The sequence below is a fragment of the Macaca nemestrina genome, chromosome 16 (assembly GCF_043159975.1).
Source record: "Macaca nemestrina isolate mMacNem1 chromosome 16, mMacNem.hap1, whole genome shotgun sequence".
NCBI lineage: Eukaryota > Metazoa > Chordata > Mammalia > Primates > Cercopithecidae > Macaca > Macaca nemestrina.
This window is the reverse complement of record NC_092140.1, coordinates 42,100,664-42,117,126: the sequence shown is the minus strand read 5'-3', so window position 1 is coordinate 42,117,126 and position 16,463 is coordinate 42,100,664. Positions and strand designations below refer to the sequence as shown.

Genomic DNA, 16,463 nt, shown 5'->3' with positions numbered 1-16,463 from the left:
CCCAGCACTTTGGGAGGCCGAGACGGGCGGATCATGAGGTCAGGAGATCGAGACCATCCTGGCTAACACGGTGAAACGCCGTCTCTACTAAAAAATACAAAAAAATTAGCCGGGTGAGGTGGCGGGCGCCTGTAGTCCCCGCTACTTGGGAGGCTGAGGCAGGAGAATGGCGTAAACCCAGGAGGCGGAGCCTGCAGTGAGCTGTGATCTGGCCACTGCACTCCAGCCTGGGCGACAGAGCCAGAATCCATCTCAAAAAAAAAAAAAAAAAAAAAAAAGAAAGAAAGAAAGTAGCAGCAATTTAAGAAAAACCAAAACAAATTATGCATGAGAGAGCAACACTGTAAACTAGCATCAGTGGACAAATGTGTGGAGGATAAACAGAGAGATCCAGCATCAAGAAACAGTGAGCCTATTTACATGCCACAAAAGTCAATTATTACAGCCTATTCCACTATATTTAGAATGAGGCAAAAGATCAGCAATGTTTCAAAACACAGAATGCTCTTGAGAATTCCAGATGTTTGGAAAAGCTGAAAGACAGTTGTTTTTAAAGCCATGCTATGTGCTATCCCAAAGTTTTCCTAAGCATATATCTTTGACAAACTCCTGAGTTTAATTGAAGTATCTCTCTTAATCTTAAAAGTATGTCTCCTTATACTTGAGATGACTGCAAAGGTATTATATATCTATCACTTCTTTTTTTTTTTTTTTTTTTTTTTTTTTTTTTTTTTTTTTGGAAATGGAGTTTCGCTCTTGCTGCCCAGGCTGGAGTGCAATGGCATGTTCTCAGCTCACTGCAAACTCTGCCTCCCAGGTCCAAGCAATTCTCCTGCCTCAGCCTCTCAAGTAACTGGGATTATAGCACCCACCACCATGCCTGGCTAATTTTTGTATTTCTAGTAGAGACAGGATTTCACCATGTTGGCCAGGCTGGTCTTGAACTCCTGATTTCAAGTGATCCATCTGCCTTGGCCTCCGAAAATGCTGGGATTTCAGGACGTGAGCTACCACACTTGGTCTATTATTTATCTCTGTGTGTGTGTGTGTGTATATATATATATATATACCCACACACATATATATTTATAACAAAAAGTTTTAGGCTTGAACCTATATGTCGGTTCATATCCAAATATATATATGTAGGCTTTAATTATACTCTCCCTAAGCTCAAAACCCTGTATGAGCATTCTTTATTTTTAAAATGGAATGAATTTACTCAGTAGTTGAAACCACTGGTCCTTCAACTAATGGTGACTTAATTTTTTTGGCTGATAGAATGAAACCCATAGCTATTTAATATTAAGAAGAACATAAAATGTTTAAGTTACTGATGCTTAAGATTTCAGACCACAGTGATTCTCAGAATACAAATAAATTTTGGCATCTATTTTTGGAATCAGTGTTTTCTAAAGATTTAATTGCCTTTTGAATAATTTAGTTGGCAGACAGCAAATTAAATATAGGTTCAAGCCTAAAATGACATAAACACACAATTAATTTCTCCACAAATATCTATCTCTAAATAAAGTTACTTGTTTGATATAGATATGAGTTGTAGGAAAGTTACAGGGATATTATGAGGCCCATGATAAATGTTGTCAGGAAAGAAAACAATTTTTGATTTAGTAGTCTCTAACAATCTAGAAAGCCCATGAATATTTACTATTAATTCACTATGCTAAAAACTAGATAAAAGAAAGTACACACAAGAGAAAAGCATCCATAACAAAACACTTACTAGAATAGTATCAAAATCTATCAAAATTTTGGGATTACATATACACATTTGAAATCAATGATAGTTTCACATTTCTAGGAAGAATCTTAAAAATTTATTTGTCACCATAAAATATACGTCAAAATATTGGGAAACTTTTGGGCTACAGTCAAGGACTTTGTTCGTACAGCAAAACAATTTAGAAAACCTTGATGTAAGTACCATTAGTGATATAGTAAGTGTTTATGTATATTCGTGGTCAGAATGTTCTAACGTGTTTCATATAAACGTGCTTTCTGAAGGTCAGATAATTTCACCTTTGGCCTTACTATTAATCTTTAAAGCATGTGATCTCCACAGTCGTTTCAACTCTTGTCTGTCTCTTAGAATCTTCTAGAAATTCAGCCCAGATCAGTATGCACTCAAAGACTGCCTAGTCTGTTTAAAGCAAATGCAGTACACAGATGACTACTAAGCAGCTTACATTCTAGTAGTGGAAGGACAGCAATGAAGAAATAACTTCCAAATAACAAAGCAAATACTTTAAAACATGCCTAAATCAACCTAGTATATTATTTTAAAAAATGCTCCATGTTGGCAAAATTATAATAATAATAAATGGATTGAAATAATGACATATGAAAAAGGAATAGTTATGAAAAATACAGGTCAATTCAAAGGATAATGTTGCACAAAGCTCTCCACCAAAAATTCTAGTGAGATTTGTTATTCCAGTTTTAGTACTGGTCATTCCTTTTGTATTTTTCTCTTCACTACCACCTCTGGACTTGTATATTTCTCTTAGCCCTTCTCTACCATGGTGCTGCAAGAGAATTTACCTCTAATATCCTGACATTCATCATATAACATAAATTAACTTCCTGCTTAGGCATCCCAAGTTAAACTTGGTAAATAGTATGTAAGGGAAAATTGAGAAAAGAGTGACTCAAATAATTTTCTGTAGGGCTTTATTCTTTAGCTCAACCCTAGTGGAGAATGATTGTGAAACCCGTAAAATTAATTATTATATTTAAATATCATTACTTAAAACTTGAGTCTTCGATGAAACTTTATGTTTTACCACTATACTAATTTTTTTTTTTTTTTTTTGACATGGAGTCTCACTCTGTCACCCAGGCTGCAGTGCAGGGGCGCGATCTCGGCTCACTGTAACCTCTGCCTCCAGGGTTCAAGCAATTCTTCTGCCTCAGCCTCCCAAGTAGCTGGGACTATAGGTGCGCACCATCACGCCCATCTAATTTTTGTATTTTTAGTAGAGACAGGGTTTCACCATATTGGTCAGGCTGGTCTCAACTCCTGACCTCGTGATCTGCCCGCCTCAGCCTCCCAAAGTGCTGGGATTACCGGTGTGAGCCAGTACACCCAGCCCCACTATACTAATTTTTACAATATTGCTATGCATGGATTTTTGATTAAATATCAAAGGTATAGGTCAAAATAATATGATGGATAATATATATGACATTCTTCTTTATTGCCAATGAAGAGGTTGTGAAAACAATGTAAGTTAAAAACTTAGAGACCATCTGACCTAGTCATGCACTGCATTAGAATAGTTAATTAAATAACACCTGATATCAAGTTTCACAATAAATAACGTAAAAATTTTATTAATGCCTCTATTTCTCAATTATGCCTAGATGTTAACATGTTAGTACCTTGATTGTGTTTTCTCACTGACATTCCATAACTCAAATAATCTAATTTGTAGAAATATATTCCTTCTCCCTAAGGGATTTAGCAGAGCTATTTTTATGCTGAAAAGTAAATGTTTTATGTAAGCATGTTTACTTTTTTGTGAGTAGTCTTTTTGGTGGGAAGAAGGTACCCCTCCTTAACTTAATCTCCCTCCACGCATTTATTCCTATTCAATTATTTAAATACCCAATTTTATTTCCTTTCCGTGTTGACAGCTGATTAATTGTGTCCCTTTTGTTTTCCAAATAAATAATCCTTATTCACAACACTGATTATTTGATGGCTTTGTCAAAAAAAGATAAGCAAATTATCCTATCTATATTTATAAAGTTTGAAAATATTAAGTTAAAATAAAAGATAGGTGGGAAGATTCTTATATTCACAATTTAACACTCACAATTTGAAAATATATACTTGCATCTCCAAGAATAAATTTCTAATATGCTGACTAAAATCATATTTTGATTTTTTCATGGAATTATCAAATAAGGCATGAAAATACACATTTTGCCTGTGAAAATGGGTTTGGTTGACATTAACAAAATATAAGAAACTTTTTTAGCTATGTAGTACCTGGCCTTTCTTGGTATATTTTGACAACTATTTTGACAACTACTAGTACATTGACATATAAAATATATTTCTGTTTCCTTATTGGTCTATAAACTGTTTTTCTAATTCAAAAGAAGGCAGAATAACCCTTTTTATACTGTTATTGTTATATCATGCTAAGTAAAATGACAGTGACCCTGAAGGCATTGAAAAAGTCAAATAGCAGATCCTTTAGGAACTGAGAAATAACAATTGGGACTTTTTCTTTTAATGTAATGGTAACTAAATTGTAACTTACCTGTTGTATAAGAGAAGTGCAGCAGGTCTTCATTCATATCTTTTTTTTTGTTGAATAGGTTTAATTTGTACTTTATATTGTAGATTTTAAAAACATTTATATACTTTTTTTTTTACATAATGTAGAGACAGACTTCATTCTGTGATTAAAATTTAGTTCTAAAATCTATTGAATCAGGAAAAACAAGGAATATATAATCATACATTACCTTTTTCAATATGCATCCTTTTTGACTCATGTCCCATGTCATGACCAGCCAAATCCCCCTCTTTGGGCCCAGGGAGTACATTTGGTGATAAGCCCATCAGCATCTGGTTCATGGACAACCCATTCTGATGGACCGCTGTTATACCCGAAAACAAACAAAAGAAAACACAAAAACACCATAACACACAAGGTTCCAATAAGTCAGTTAAACTCTTTTTGGACTCAACAGTAAATATCATATTAATATAATGGTCTAACTTTAAATTTGTAATCTATCCCTAAAAACACTGTGATAACTGATAACATGATAATTCATCAGAATATGCAGAAAATACTGAAAATGACATCACTTCACTTTATTTTTATTTTGCATAAAACAAGATTTTTATCTGGAAAATATAAATTTTTAAAATATAAGAATAATACAGTAGAAATTGCCATTTGGCAAACATCATTAATAATAATTGTTTCAGGGATCAAGGGATAATTCTGAAACTAGTGAGTGGAAGTTTGGTTAAGAAGAGAATACTTGCATAGTCTTAAGATATTTTCTCACCAGACACTCACTATCTCCAAAGGTAAACCACAACAATGACAAGTAATATTTCAATAGAGAAACCTGGTAGTCACCACCTTAAGAAAGTGAAAAAGTTATTGCTGGCATTGTAGAAATGTGTGTCTCCTGAAATGATTCACTAGGAAGGACACACTATCACAGCTGTGTGATTCTCGCCAAACATCCATAACCTAAGTCTAATCAAAAGGAAGCATAAAAAAATCCAAACTGAGGGACATTCTACAAAATAAATGGCCTGGCCTGTACTCAAAAAAAAAAAAAAAAAAAAAAAAAGAGTTACTGAAAGACAAAATGGACTAAGGAACTGTTCCAGATTAAATAATACTAAGAGAATATGACAACTAATTGTAGTGTGTGGTCATAGATTGGCTTTTGTACCTAGAAAAAAAAAAATCTTACTTTAAAAAATATTGGTGGGAAAACCAGTGCAATTTAAATAAAAACTGTAGTTCAAATTTTAGTACTATAATAATGTTATCTTCCTGATTTTGATCATTTTTCTGTTATGTAAAATAATGTTCTTCTTTGTAGAAGGTAAACAATGACAAATCTGAGTAAAGTTGTATTAAATCTATGATAGAAGCCCTAGGTAACATTATGCCTTTATTGAGATACCACTTTCAGAGAGACCTTGATTGGTTGATTGACGAGGTAAATCAGGATGACAAACGCATAAGAATGATTTGTATATTTGAAAATTTTCTAAAATTATTTTAAAGTAATATGTAACATATATGCATATATATGTGTATGCATACGCATATATATGCTATGTGTGTGAATGTGGATGTATTTCCATTTCAACAATTATGGCATCCAGGCATATAAAAATGTCTCCTTTGTTTCTATCAAAAATTTAAAAAAATAATATAACCATTAATAAAATAACATGAATGTATAACAAAACTCTTTCAAATCTTCCCCAATCTGTCCATCATTTTCATTTTGTTCCAAAAAAATTTTTTTTCTCTAGGACAGCACCTTTCCAATGACAATATATTATAATGAAGCCAATATTTATCATTAAATTTCTGATTCTAGGGTCAACGTACCATAAAAATATACAGTAAATATTTTATTTGAAAACTATTTTAAAATTGTGTATAAAGTTATAAAATTAAGGAAATAAGTTTCAGGCAGGCCAAAGCAAGTATATATATTTAGTATTATGTTGAACTATATAATTGCCAATAATTGACTATCTTTTATTCATAATTATTTACATAGCATTTAACTTAATCTTTAAATTATCCACTTCAATAGCTCCCAGATCAACAATTTTCACTTTATGCATACATTCCTTTATAACCTATAAAGTCACTTTCTAGAAAATGCTTTCCTATTATGAAAATATTCTCAACAACCAAATAACTTAAACAAATTTTGTATAATTAGATGAAGTTTATGCTATAAACTTAATTGCATAAAATAATAGCTAAATTCTGGAAATAAGGAAAATATATAGGTTTTATCAAACAAGTTATTCTCTTTTAATATAGTCATTTATCAAAAGAACAATCTGAGATTATTGTATAGACACAAAAATCACTTGTTAATTTGATGGCATTTTAACTTTATTCTTCATTTTCTTGGTCATAAGTACCAAGGTTAAATATTGTGAAAATGTTATAAAATAGCATACAGTCCTACTTTTCAAATTTTAATAATAACAATATATGGCAATAGTATGCATTATTGATTATTACTAATTCAAACTCTCAAACTTAGCTAATTTCAAATTCTTTAATTCATTGATCACCTGAATGACTTACAAATGTACGTTTTTAAAATTTATTATTTTGAATTTAACTCATTTCTCTTTGTGGATATCTCCATTAACACAAGGATAAAATTTAAAAGTCAGTGAATTACAAAAATGGCCGGGTAGTATTTGAGGAATGATGTTGAATAATCTATAAACAGTGTACCAAGACACTAGATATTTGAGAATTGGTTGTGTTTACTTCAGAAACCAATCCAAAAGGTTACTTATTTTCTCTGTTTCATAGCTCAAATCTTTATATGTGGCATCGAAGCGAGGAAATTTATATCAGGACCTGTTAATGTAGTATCATACCTGATGATATTACGAACTGGGAAACATAATTTTGAGAGATGGCTATTGCTACAGAGCTTCAGAACATGATCCATCTGAGATCTATTTGGAATGAGGGCATGTTGATTAGAAAAGCCAGCTGAACCCTAATAAAGTTTAAAATGGTGACAAGTAGAAGTATAAGACCTACGGATTCTGTCAGAAGAGCTCTCAGTCCTTGCAGGGGAGCTGGACACACTGCTGCTGCGATGTGATGATGGGTGACTGCCAGGCCTTCTCCCCTCCTCCAGAGAGGGGGCAGGCGAGGGGCTATCGGGAACACGCTCCTGCACCAGCAAATGAGAGAAGGAGGGTAGAAAAGACATTAAATATGACGAACTTTTACTTAATGAATGTTGGTTTTCTCAATACAATAAGAAATGTAAAGAGAATAAACACTTTGTTTCATCAGCATTTAACTGTACTAAAAGATACATTTATCTTGAGCAAAGCCAAATAAAGTAGAAAAAGATGATTTATGAAACTATGGTTCTACAGGCAAGCACGACTGCAGTAATGGCAAATGTCAATCCACTCTGGAGAAAAAGTAAGCCCTAAGAAGACACCCAAAAATATCCAAATAAGAACCCATTAGACAACAAAGGTCTTGGAGAACAAAGAAGTATTATTTATCATTTTGAAGAAATCTTTAAATATATTCCCGTGTTTCCGTAAGTATCTAAAGATCATGTAATAAACACATTATCAACATGACTGACCATAATAATAATACCAGAGGAATTTGTAACAAGTATTCCATCCTGGCACTGCTCTGGACATACTCAGTCACATTTTAAGGCATCACGGAAATGGATTATTATTTCATATTGGAATATTTTTCTTTGGTTTAAATAATTCTCAGAGTACCTACCACATCTAGCTTCAACTCAACCACACAAATGTATTAAGGGCACATTTATGAAACATGTATCAATTATGTCCCAGGGAAATTTGGTACTGTGTTTTCTGATACTCTATTTTATATCAACACTCTTGTGTCATTCCATACCTCCCTCTCCAAGTTCTGTGCATTCTCCATTAGACAAATCTGTAAGTAGATTATATAAATGTCTCCAATTAGCTATTATAAATGGAATTACAGATTAAGAAAGAAGGTACCCATTGGTGAACATTTGCTACTTTGAGCAGCAAAATATTTATACCATCAGTTATTAACAGACACAGGTCTTGATGCCTTTGCAATAGTTAATAAATAGTAAAAAGTGTGGAAGAAAACTACATAAAGTATGTAGATGTATAATGTACTCATAAATAATAAGTACACTATTCCTTATTAGGGTGAAGATATGCAAATATGAAATAGAGGTAAAAAAATCTAAAATGTAATTGGCCTGTAGGAGGCTAATATTTCCAAAATGTCAACGTTAACTTAATATGGAAAACAAAGAGGAGGCTCCAGGCTTTGTACTGCCAGTGAGAATGATGATCATGCTCATCTTTGGTCAAAATGATTCCATCAGCACCGTGATGGTTTGAAATCCGGCTGCACATCAGAATCACCTGGCATGTTCTTAAATGTGCTTATGCTTCAGTTTCACTCCCAGAGATTCTGGTTTACTGAGGATTATGGCTTAATTGTGTCCCCCAAAAAGATTTGTTGAAGCCCTAACCTTTGGTCCCTATCAATATGAATGCATTTGAAAACTGAGTCTTTGCAGACATAATTAGTTAAGATGAGAACATAGTGGATTAGGGTGGCTTTTAATCCCACGTGATTCGTGTCCTTAGAAGTAGATGTGAAGATAGGAGGGAAGAATGTCATGTGACCATAGAGGAAGCGATTAAACTTATACAGCTTCAATCCAAGGAATAGCAAGGATTGCCAGCTGCTAGCAGAAGCTATAGAAAGACAGCAAAGGATTCTACCTAGAATCTCAAAGGGAGCTTGGCCCTTATGAAGTCCTGATTTTGGACTTCTAGATTCCAATAATGTGAGACAATAAATTTCTGTGGTTTTAAGCTACCCAGTTTCTGGTTCTTTATTATAATGGCCCTACAAAACTAATATACTAAGACTAAAATGGGACCCAGATTTCAGTATTTTTTAAAGCTCTCCCTATTTTAATATGGAAACAAGATTGAGCTGTACTTTAGTCACACTCTTTTAATTTTTCAATGGTGTACATTGCCAATAAACATCTTCAACAGATATGGTTAGACTTCATTTTGAAGACCATGACAAATAAAATGAAAATAACCAGAAAAAAATAGCCAAGCCCTTTTCCCAAATCCATGTCATAAAATGGTTTCCTAACATATATTTCATGGAATTAAAAAAAAAAAGTGCTATAAGAAACTTCATGACAAAACAATATTGTAAAGGAAAAGAAAAAAAGAGGTCAATTAAATTTTAATCTCAAAAGTTGCAATGCATATTAGAATCTTGTCGTAATGATTACTTGCTGAACTTTAAGAGTTTTTGGACAGGGCTAATATGTGCTGACAGGCTTCTGTAAAAGACAATAAACTGCCACAGAAGGCAGATGTATTGTTAGTATTACACTAAAAAGCATTAGCCCTTTTCCGTAATTATTCAGAGATTAACAATTAAGTGCTTTATTTTCTGCAAATAGCAAAATTGGTATGTAGGTAAACGTAAGCAACACGCAATATATTTTCCATCTCAAGTTATGTGGGGTTTCCACTTGAAATACTGCAAATACGAAAATAAGGAAAGTGGAAGGGAGAGAGAGAAAGAGACAGAGAGAAGAGATAGGGAGAGGAGAGAGAAAACAAGGGGGGGAGGGCAAAGACAAACACACACATCCCAGATATTAAAATTTAAAACTAACTTGTTTAGATAAGTTTATAACATGCATGCATTTGTTACACGCTAGGATACTACAGAAAGACGGAATCCAACTTTACAGATTGCAGATTAAGATGTTTTGAAATCTTTATCACAGGTAACATGGAAAACGAATGTATTAGCAGTTATTTTTCCAAACTAACTAAATGAAGCATGTATGCTTTTAAAACGTCTAAGGCAAACAAACGACCAACAGTTTTAAAAAACAAACATGTAGGGTGGGCGTGGTGACACGCCTGTAATCCCAGCACTTTGGGAGGCCAAGGCGGGCGGATCACGAGGTCAGGAGATCAAGACCATTCTGGCTAACACGGTGAAAGCCCGTATCTACTAAAAATACAAAAAATTAGCCGTGCTTGGTGGCGGGCGCCTCCTCCCAGCTACTCGGGGGGCTGAGGCAGGAGAATGGCGTGAACCTGGGAGGCGGAGCTTGCAGTGAGCTGAGATAGCACCGCTGCACTCCAGCCTGGGTGACACAGCGAGACTCCATCTCAAAACAAAACAAAACGAAACACCACCACCACCAACAACAACATGTATATGACTTAAAAGAGCAGAAACTTCACATCTGGATGCCAAAACTTACTTCCTGTTTTCTAATTATAATTACCCTAAACTATAAAGAAGCTTCAAATGGCAATATGCTCATATTAAATCATTGTAATCACAAATCAAAGGATAATCTTGTCTTGTGTGTAGCCAGCCATAATTCAAAAGTTTAGTTTTGTATGGTTTTGAAGTATCTACACACTTATTATAGAGGATGCATTCATAAGGTTATATATGTAGAACTCCTTTATAATTTGTATAAATATATTAAGAAACAATACTGCAGCTAACTGCATACATAGCCAGAGATATATACTCTTAAAGTCTAATCTTGATTTCTTGAAATTCTAATAGAAGCATAGTTTGTCTAAGCTTTAGAGCTAATTCCTAATACATCTAACTGTTAACACTTGGGTTACACAGAAATACATGGTGTATATTTAAGAAAATGCATTGCTATATTTTTATTAACAGAATTTTCCAAATTAACCATTCTATTTTATTCCAAAGGTCACTCACATCAATGTTTATCTATCAATAAATTTTAATATTTTTCTTAATAATTATATTAATGCATATGTTTGGTTGAACAGACATAAAGTACAATCTTGAAATAAATCAGTCTCTCTAAAATGATTTTGCAAGTCTGATTTTCCTGTCATAATAGATTTCTTAGTAGTGCTAATGGAAAGCATGAGAATATAATTTTTCTGAGATATTTAACTCATAAAATGTTTAAATACTTAATGCGTAAATCTCTGGAAACAATGATTATGCCATTAAAATAATTCCTTGTTTATTTTAACATTTCCCATATAACTAGAAAAATGCTTTATTAGTCAATGTACTTAAATGTCAAAGTTGTCTGTGATCAACCCTTTAATTCATGAATTGTTCCATTATTCATTTACACATCCTAAATACTCTTAAAAAGATATAATATACTAAGTAAAAATAAATTAGATTAAAATCTTCATGTAAAATGCATTTTAAAAGCATAATTTAAAGCTCAGTAAATATGTATAAGTAAAATTATAGTATTTAATTTACATTTAACTTAGTTTTTGCTTTAATTGTAGTTTTGTGTTCAAGAACAAAGGATACAAGGACAATTAATACTGTTATTTGAAGAAAATATTTTAATTTATGCAAATTTTTATGATTTAAAAGCTTAACTATTCAATTGAAACTTTCTATAAATTGACACACAACATATTCAGTCATTTTACTTAATGTATAATTTCAATCTTTGGAACCTAATGTATTGTTCTTTGAAGAATTTCATTAAAGTAAAATCCATTGAGGAAGTAAGATTTGAATACATTGTTGCACAATAAATTAATTTACTTCAACAGCTTAATTCTTTTATCATATTTATATGCTTGCCTTTCCAGAGTATTCTATAAGATGGAGAATAATGGAGACAATAAAGAATTGCTTAGGAGGGAATCTCATAATTATTACTGAAACAAAATAGATAATGAGTTTTATTCAGACATAATAAGAAAGAAGCCGTTCAATGTCTATAAGAAAACTATGTAAACTGGATTTATCATTTCATTTGTGTAATACCCTTTAACCTCCAATAAGGGGCTGAAGCAGGATAGAGAGGAAGAATATTTAATGTAATACTTCAACACACTCCTTTATAGTCCTGCATCAACTTCACTAATCAATAAAACACAATCTTTTGCAAAGTTCCATCTTTATAAAACTCACCACAATAATAAATGAAAATTTAAGAGAAGTACTCTTTCACTGAAAAAAAGGTCATACTAATAAACTAATAGTAACAGAAGAACAACAAAGGAAAAGCTGTATTTTTGCCTCTGGGTAGAACAAGAAGTATTTAGTCTGTAGGATAATTCAGAATCAAAAATAGAATTCAGAAACAACGTACTCAAATTCTAAAATAGAAAGTGTAAAATGTTCAGTACTACACACGTGATTAATTATACATTTTAAAATTGCATTATCTCAGCTGCCCCCTCTCCACTTTAAGAATGTATATTATTGAATTAAAATATTTTCTTAGGGTAAGTATAATCACAACTCATTTCTCTAAAGGATGATTTCATTTACCTTTTATTTATTTTGCTCTCCTTTTAATTCTCTTCATTTTTTGTTTTTCAATAGAGATTCCCTAACTGAATAGGATACAGAAGTGAGGAGACAATTTGTAATATTAAATTTTGTGTTGTTATTGTTTGTTTTTTTGAGTCAGAGTCTTGCTCTATCACCCAGGCTGGAGTGCAGTGGCACAGTCTCGGCTCACTGAAAACTCCACCTCCCCGTTCAAGCAATTCTCCTGCCTCAGCCTCTGAGTAACTGGGATTACAGGCATCTGCCACCACTCCCGATTAATTTTTTGTATTTTTAGTAGAGACGGGGTTTCTCCATGTTGGTCAGGCTGGTCTAAGTGTTCCACTCGCCTAGGCCTCCCAAAGTGCTAGGATTACAGGTATGAGCCACCGTGCCCAGCCTAAATGTTATCTTCATATAACTTTTAATTTATAAAATTGATGAAGTTGACCATCACTTTATATAAACAAAATTTCTCAGCTTTAAGAAAACTCAGGCTTAAATACATTAGTTCAATGAGTATTTACTGAACAGTTACTATGTACCAGGCAGGATCTAGGCTCTGGTTATATAAAATTAAGCAAAACTGACAAAAATTATTTTCCCCATGGAGCATGTATCACACCTGGTAAATGTAGTTAGTGAAATGCAACATCATTCACACAAAGAGTGTTGTTCAAATTCCTTTGTTTTGGAAAAATGTGCAAAGAAGACAAATAGCAGAATTGGAATCCTGTATTCAGAAAAATGCTTAAAAAGTACTTTTAAGAGACAGTCAATGATGTTAACCTGCTTACACCTGGTTAAGGACCAGGCAACCTAAATCAAGATTCCATAGCTGAGGAAGCCCCAAACAATAATGCACATAGCTTTTAAAAAAACTTTGATTATGGAACTCAAAAAATACTCAAATTTTCTAAACATGAAACTGGCAAGGCCCCGTGAAACAACTTAATATAATCTGAAACAACTTAATTTTATTCTCCTGTTGTCTTTTTGCACTTACTCATTGGTGGTAGGGAACTACATTTTTCCCAAGTGTGTATGAAAATTCACATAGCCTTGTAAATTTTTAGGTTGCTATTTGATAACATAAAGTTACTTTAAGCAACAAAATAAAATCTTGACTCAGGAATTATAATTCAGAGCCATCTGACAATAAATACTGGCATCTTAATTAAAAGGTAGGACTTCTTCCTTTACTACAGCAAGGGATATAGAGGTGAAGGAAGAACAGCAAGGAAAAAAAGGTAAGTGCTGATTTGACCAGCACTGCCTTTAAAGGCATCAATCTCTCTTGCATGATAAATGTTTAAAGTCAACGTTTAAAGTAGCAAGGCACAAATGTATGTTCTTACAGGCCACCACCACTATGAGCCTCTCATCTGCAGTTCCCTTGATGAGTCTCATTCGTTCCGATGTTCCTTTGACCCTTGAGTTTCTTGCACAGTGACATCTGGGGGCTTGGTTCAAGTTGATGTGGGGGTACGATTACTTCATAGACGGTGTTTCATGCTTCTATAATGAGCGTAATGTCTGGTTGGTTGCCTTTTATGATGCCAGCCACCACCGATGATCATGGCGGCAATTCATCACTTCATTAGGGCTTGCAATTTCCTACACACTTATTTTCTAGAAGGTTTCTATGATCCCAAATTTACCTCATGAATCATTTGGTTATTCTTAGGATCAGTTTTTATGGAAAAGGCAGGAAAAATGCTTGATCCCGTCCAAGTATTTATCTTTAAGCCATTATTGTACTTTATAAACATCCGTTCCCCCAAAATTCTCCAAATATGAACAATGAGTTTCTTTTTAGTATTATTATAAAATCATGAATTTAAACATGTAATGTATTTCAAGGTCTGGATGTTTTATTAGTGGTGGTTGTGTTATAATACTTTCTTTTTTAGGTTAACATCTTTTTTTCATATTTAATATTAATATTCAAATAAACCTAAAGAGAACATAATTATTTTTTAAAACCAAGTAAAATTAAACAAATTTTTGGGAAAAAACTTTATGTCTAAAAGTGTTGCATACACTCGGAGATGTTTATGTTTGTACAAAGAATAAACGATTCTGTAACTAAAAACAAACAAAGTACATGATGTCACATTGCTCTAAGATTCACTCTGCTTTGTGAATTAGGTCACTCTGGTTGTAGTTTTTATAATCTTTTCACATTTTAAACTTCATGCAAGTAATGTCCTATTTCTTAATATAGTATTTTAAGAACTTACTTTAAAGTATGAGTACAATTATAAATTGCATTTTTCAATGTTTAATTCTTTAAATGAGAACGTCACAAAGTCTCTCTTACACACACACAGAGACACACACGGAGACACATAACAGATCAGCAAAGAAAATTGACAAATTTAAGTCATATTCCCTATTTTCAGAAAACTGTAATGTGTCATAGGAAGAAAGATGTGTATCTAACAATGCAGTGTACTTTGAATGTTGTCATATTTCTCAAAAACAATTCTACATTATCTCTGAAAAAAATCTTAAAATGCATTTAAAAATCTGCTTTGCATACTATGCACTACAAACCCCAAAAGTCCTTGACTAAAATAAAGTCATGTATAAAATTTTTATTAGGTAAAATGAGCAGAACAAAAAAAAAAAAGAGACAGTCAGAGAGACAGAGGTCTCATCATAGAATTATGACTATACTTCACAAGCTTGACAGGGATTCCCTGCAAAATTCTAGAACTTACTTTTAGACAAATGATTTTGGATACTTGGAGAGAAAACAAAATAGTAATAAGATGAAAATCATGTCGGTATAGAAAGACTTCCAAAGATTATATAAATAGTAATTTAATCATTATGACAACCTAATGGGGTAGTATTGTTATTACATACAAATACAAATATATTAAATAATTTGTCTATGGTCACACTGGTTGGAGGTGATAAAGTCGAAATGCAAATCCAAGTAGTCTTTTTTCAGAACACATGCTTTAAATCACTAAAATATGCTGCCTTTCTTTCTTTCAATATTACTTCTATTTCAGCAAGGATGCTCTTTTCAAAATCGTTACAACATTGTGAATTTATTAAATAAAAACTGAGAAAAATATTGATTCATTCAGGAGAATTTTGGGTAACATAATGAATGATACCTAAGATAATCAATTAATAGAACATTTCAACCTATTAGGAATTTTCCAATGATAAGAGAAATTGATCTCTTGATTTATATTGTTTATTTTACTCAATCATTTAAGGTAATAAAGGAATACATCCTTTTAAAATTTGGAAATGATACAAAGGTGGCATAAATAGCTAATGTGATAGTTTGGGATGTTAATACTCCAAAGTATCTAAAGACCCTAAATCAACGGAATGGAAACTAAAAAACTTAATGTGGATAAATAAAAATTCCTAACACAAATAAAAGATGAAGAAAAACTGGCTTAACAGAATTTTATGTCAGAAAGGCAAGAAATTTACTGAGTCAGACATTCAGCTACCAAACAAATCTTAAGAACTATGACTAGATTTATAGATTATTGTCCAAATTGAGGTTGATGTCTAGTGTCTCTTCATTGCACAATTCAATTCTAGAGGATGGTGGGATAGAGGGTAACTTCAATAAAAAGAAGGCAACCAAAAAGATGAATAGTCAGAACAAATTAGAATAATTGGCCTAGAAAACAGAAACACTATAGGTACCGAACCAGAGGGCTTAAATATTGAAATGGCTAGAACCCTGAAGAATTAGCAGACAGTTTTCTTCCAATAAAATATAACCAAGTTAAGGTAGAAGCTATTGAGATGCAAATTTTAATTTGATTAATGAATATACTTCTCACTCTT

General features: G+C 32.7%; 1 protein-coding gene across 5 annotated transcripts in view; it reads right to left on the bottom strand.

The window, feature by feature from the left end:
• LOC105481766 (dachshund family transcription factor 1) overlaps positions 1-16,463 on the bottom strand; it is a 510,299-nt gene that overhangs the window by 115,729 nt on the left and 378,107 nt on the right. For all 5 annotated transcript variants that reach the window (XM_071081253.1, XM_071081252.1, XM_071081254.1 and 2 more), the window contains 2 exons: positions 7,323-7,458; positions 4,501-4,635 (listed from right to left, as the gene is read on the bottom strand). In XM_071081253.1, the coding sequence (XP_070937354.1) occupies positions 4,501-4,635; positions 7,323-7,458 (271 nt within the window). The remainder of the gene's footprint in view (positions 1-4,500; positions 4,636-7,322; positions 7,459-16,463) is intronic.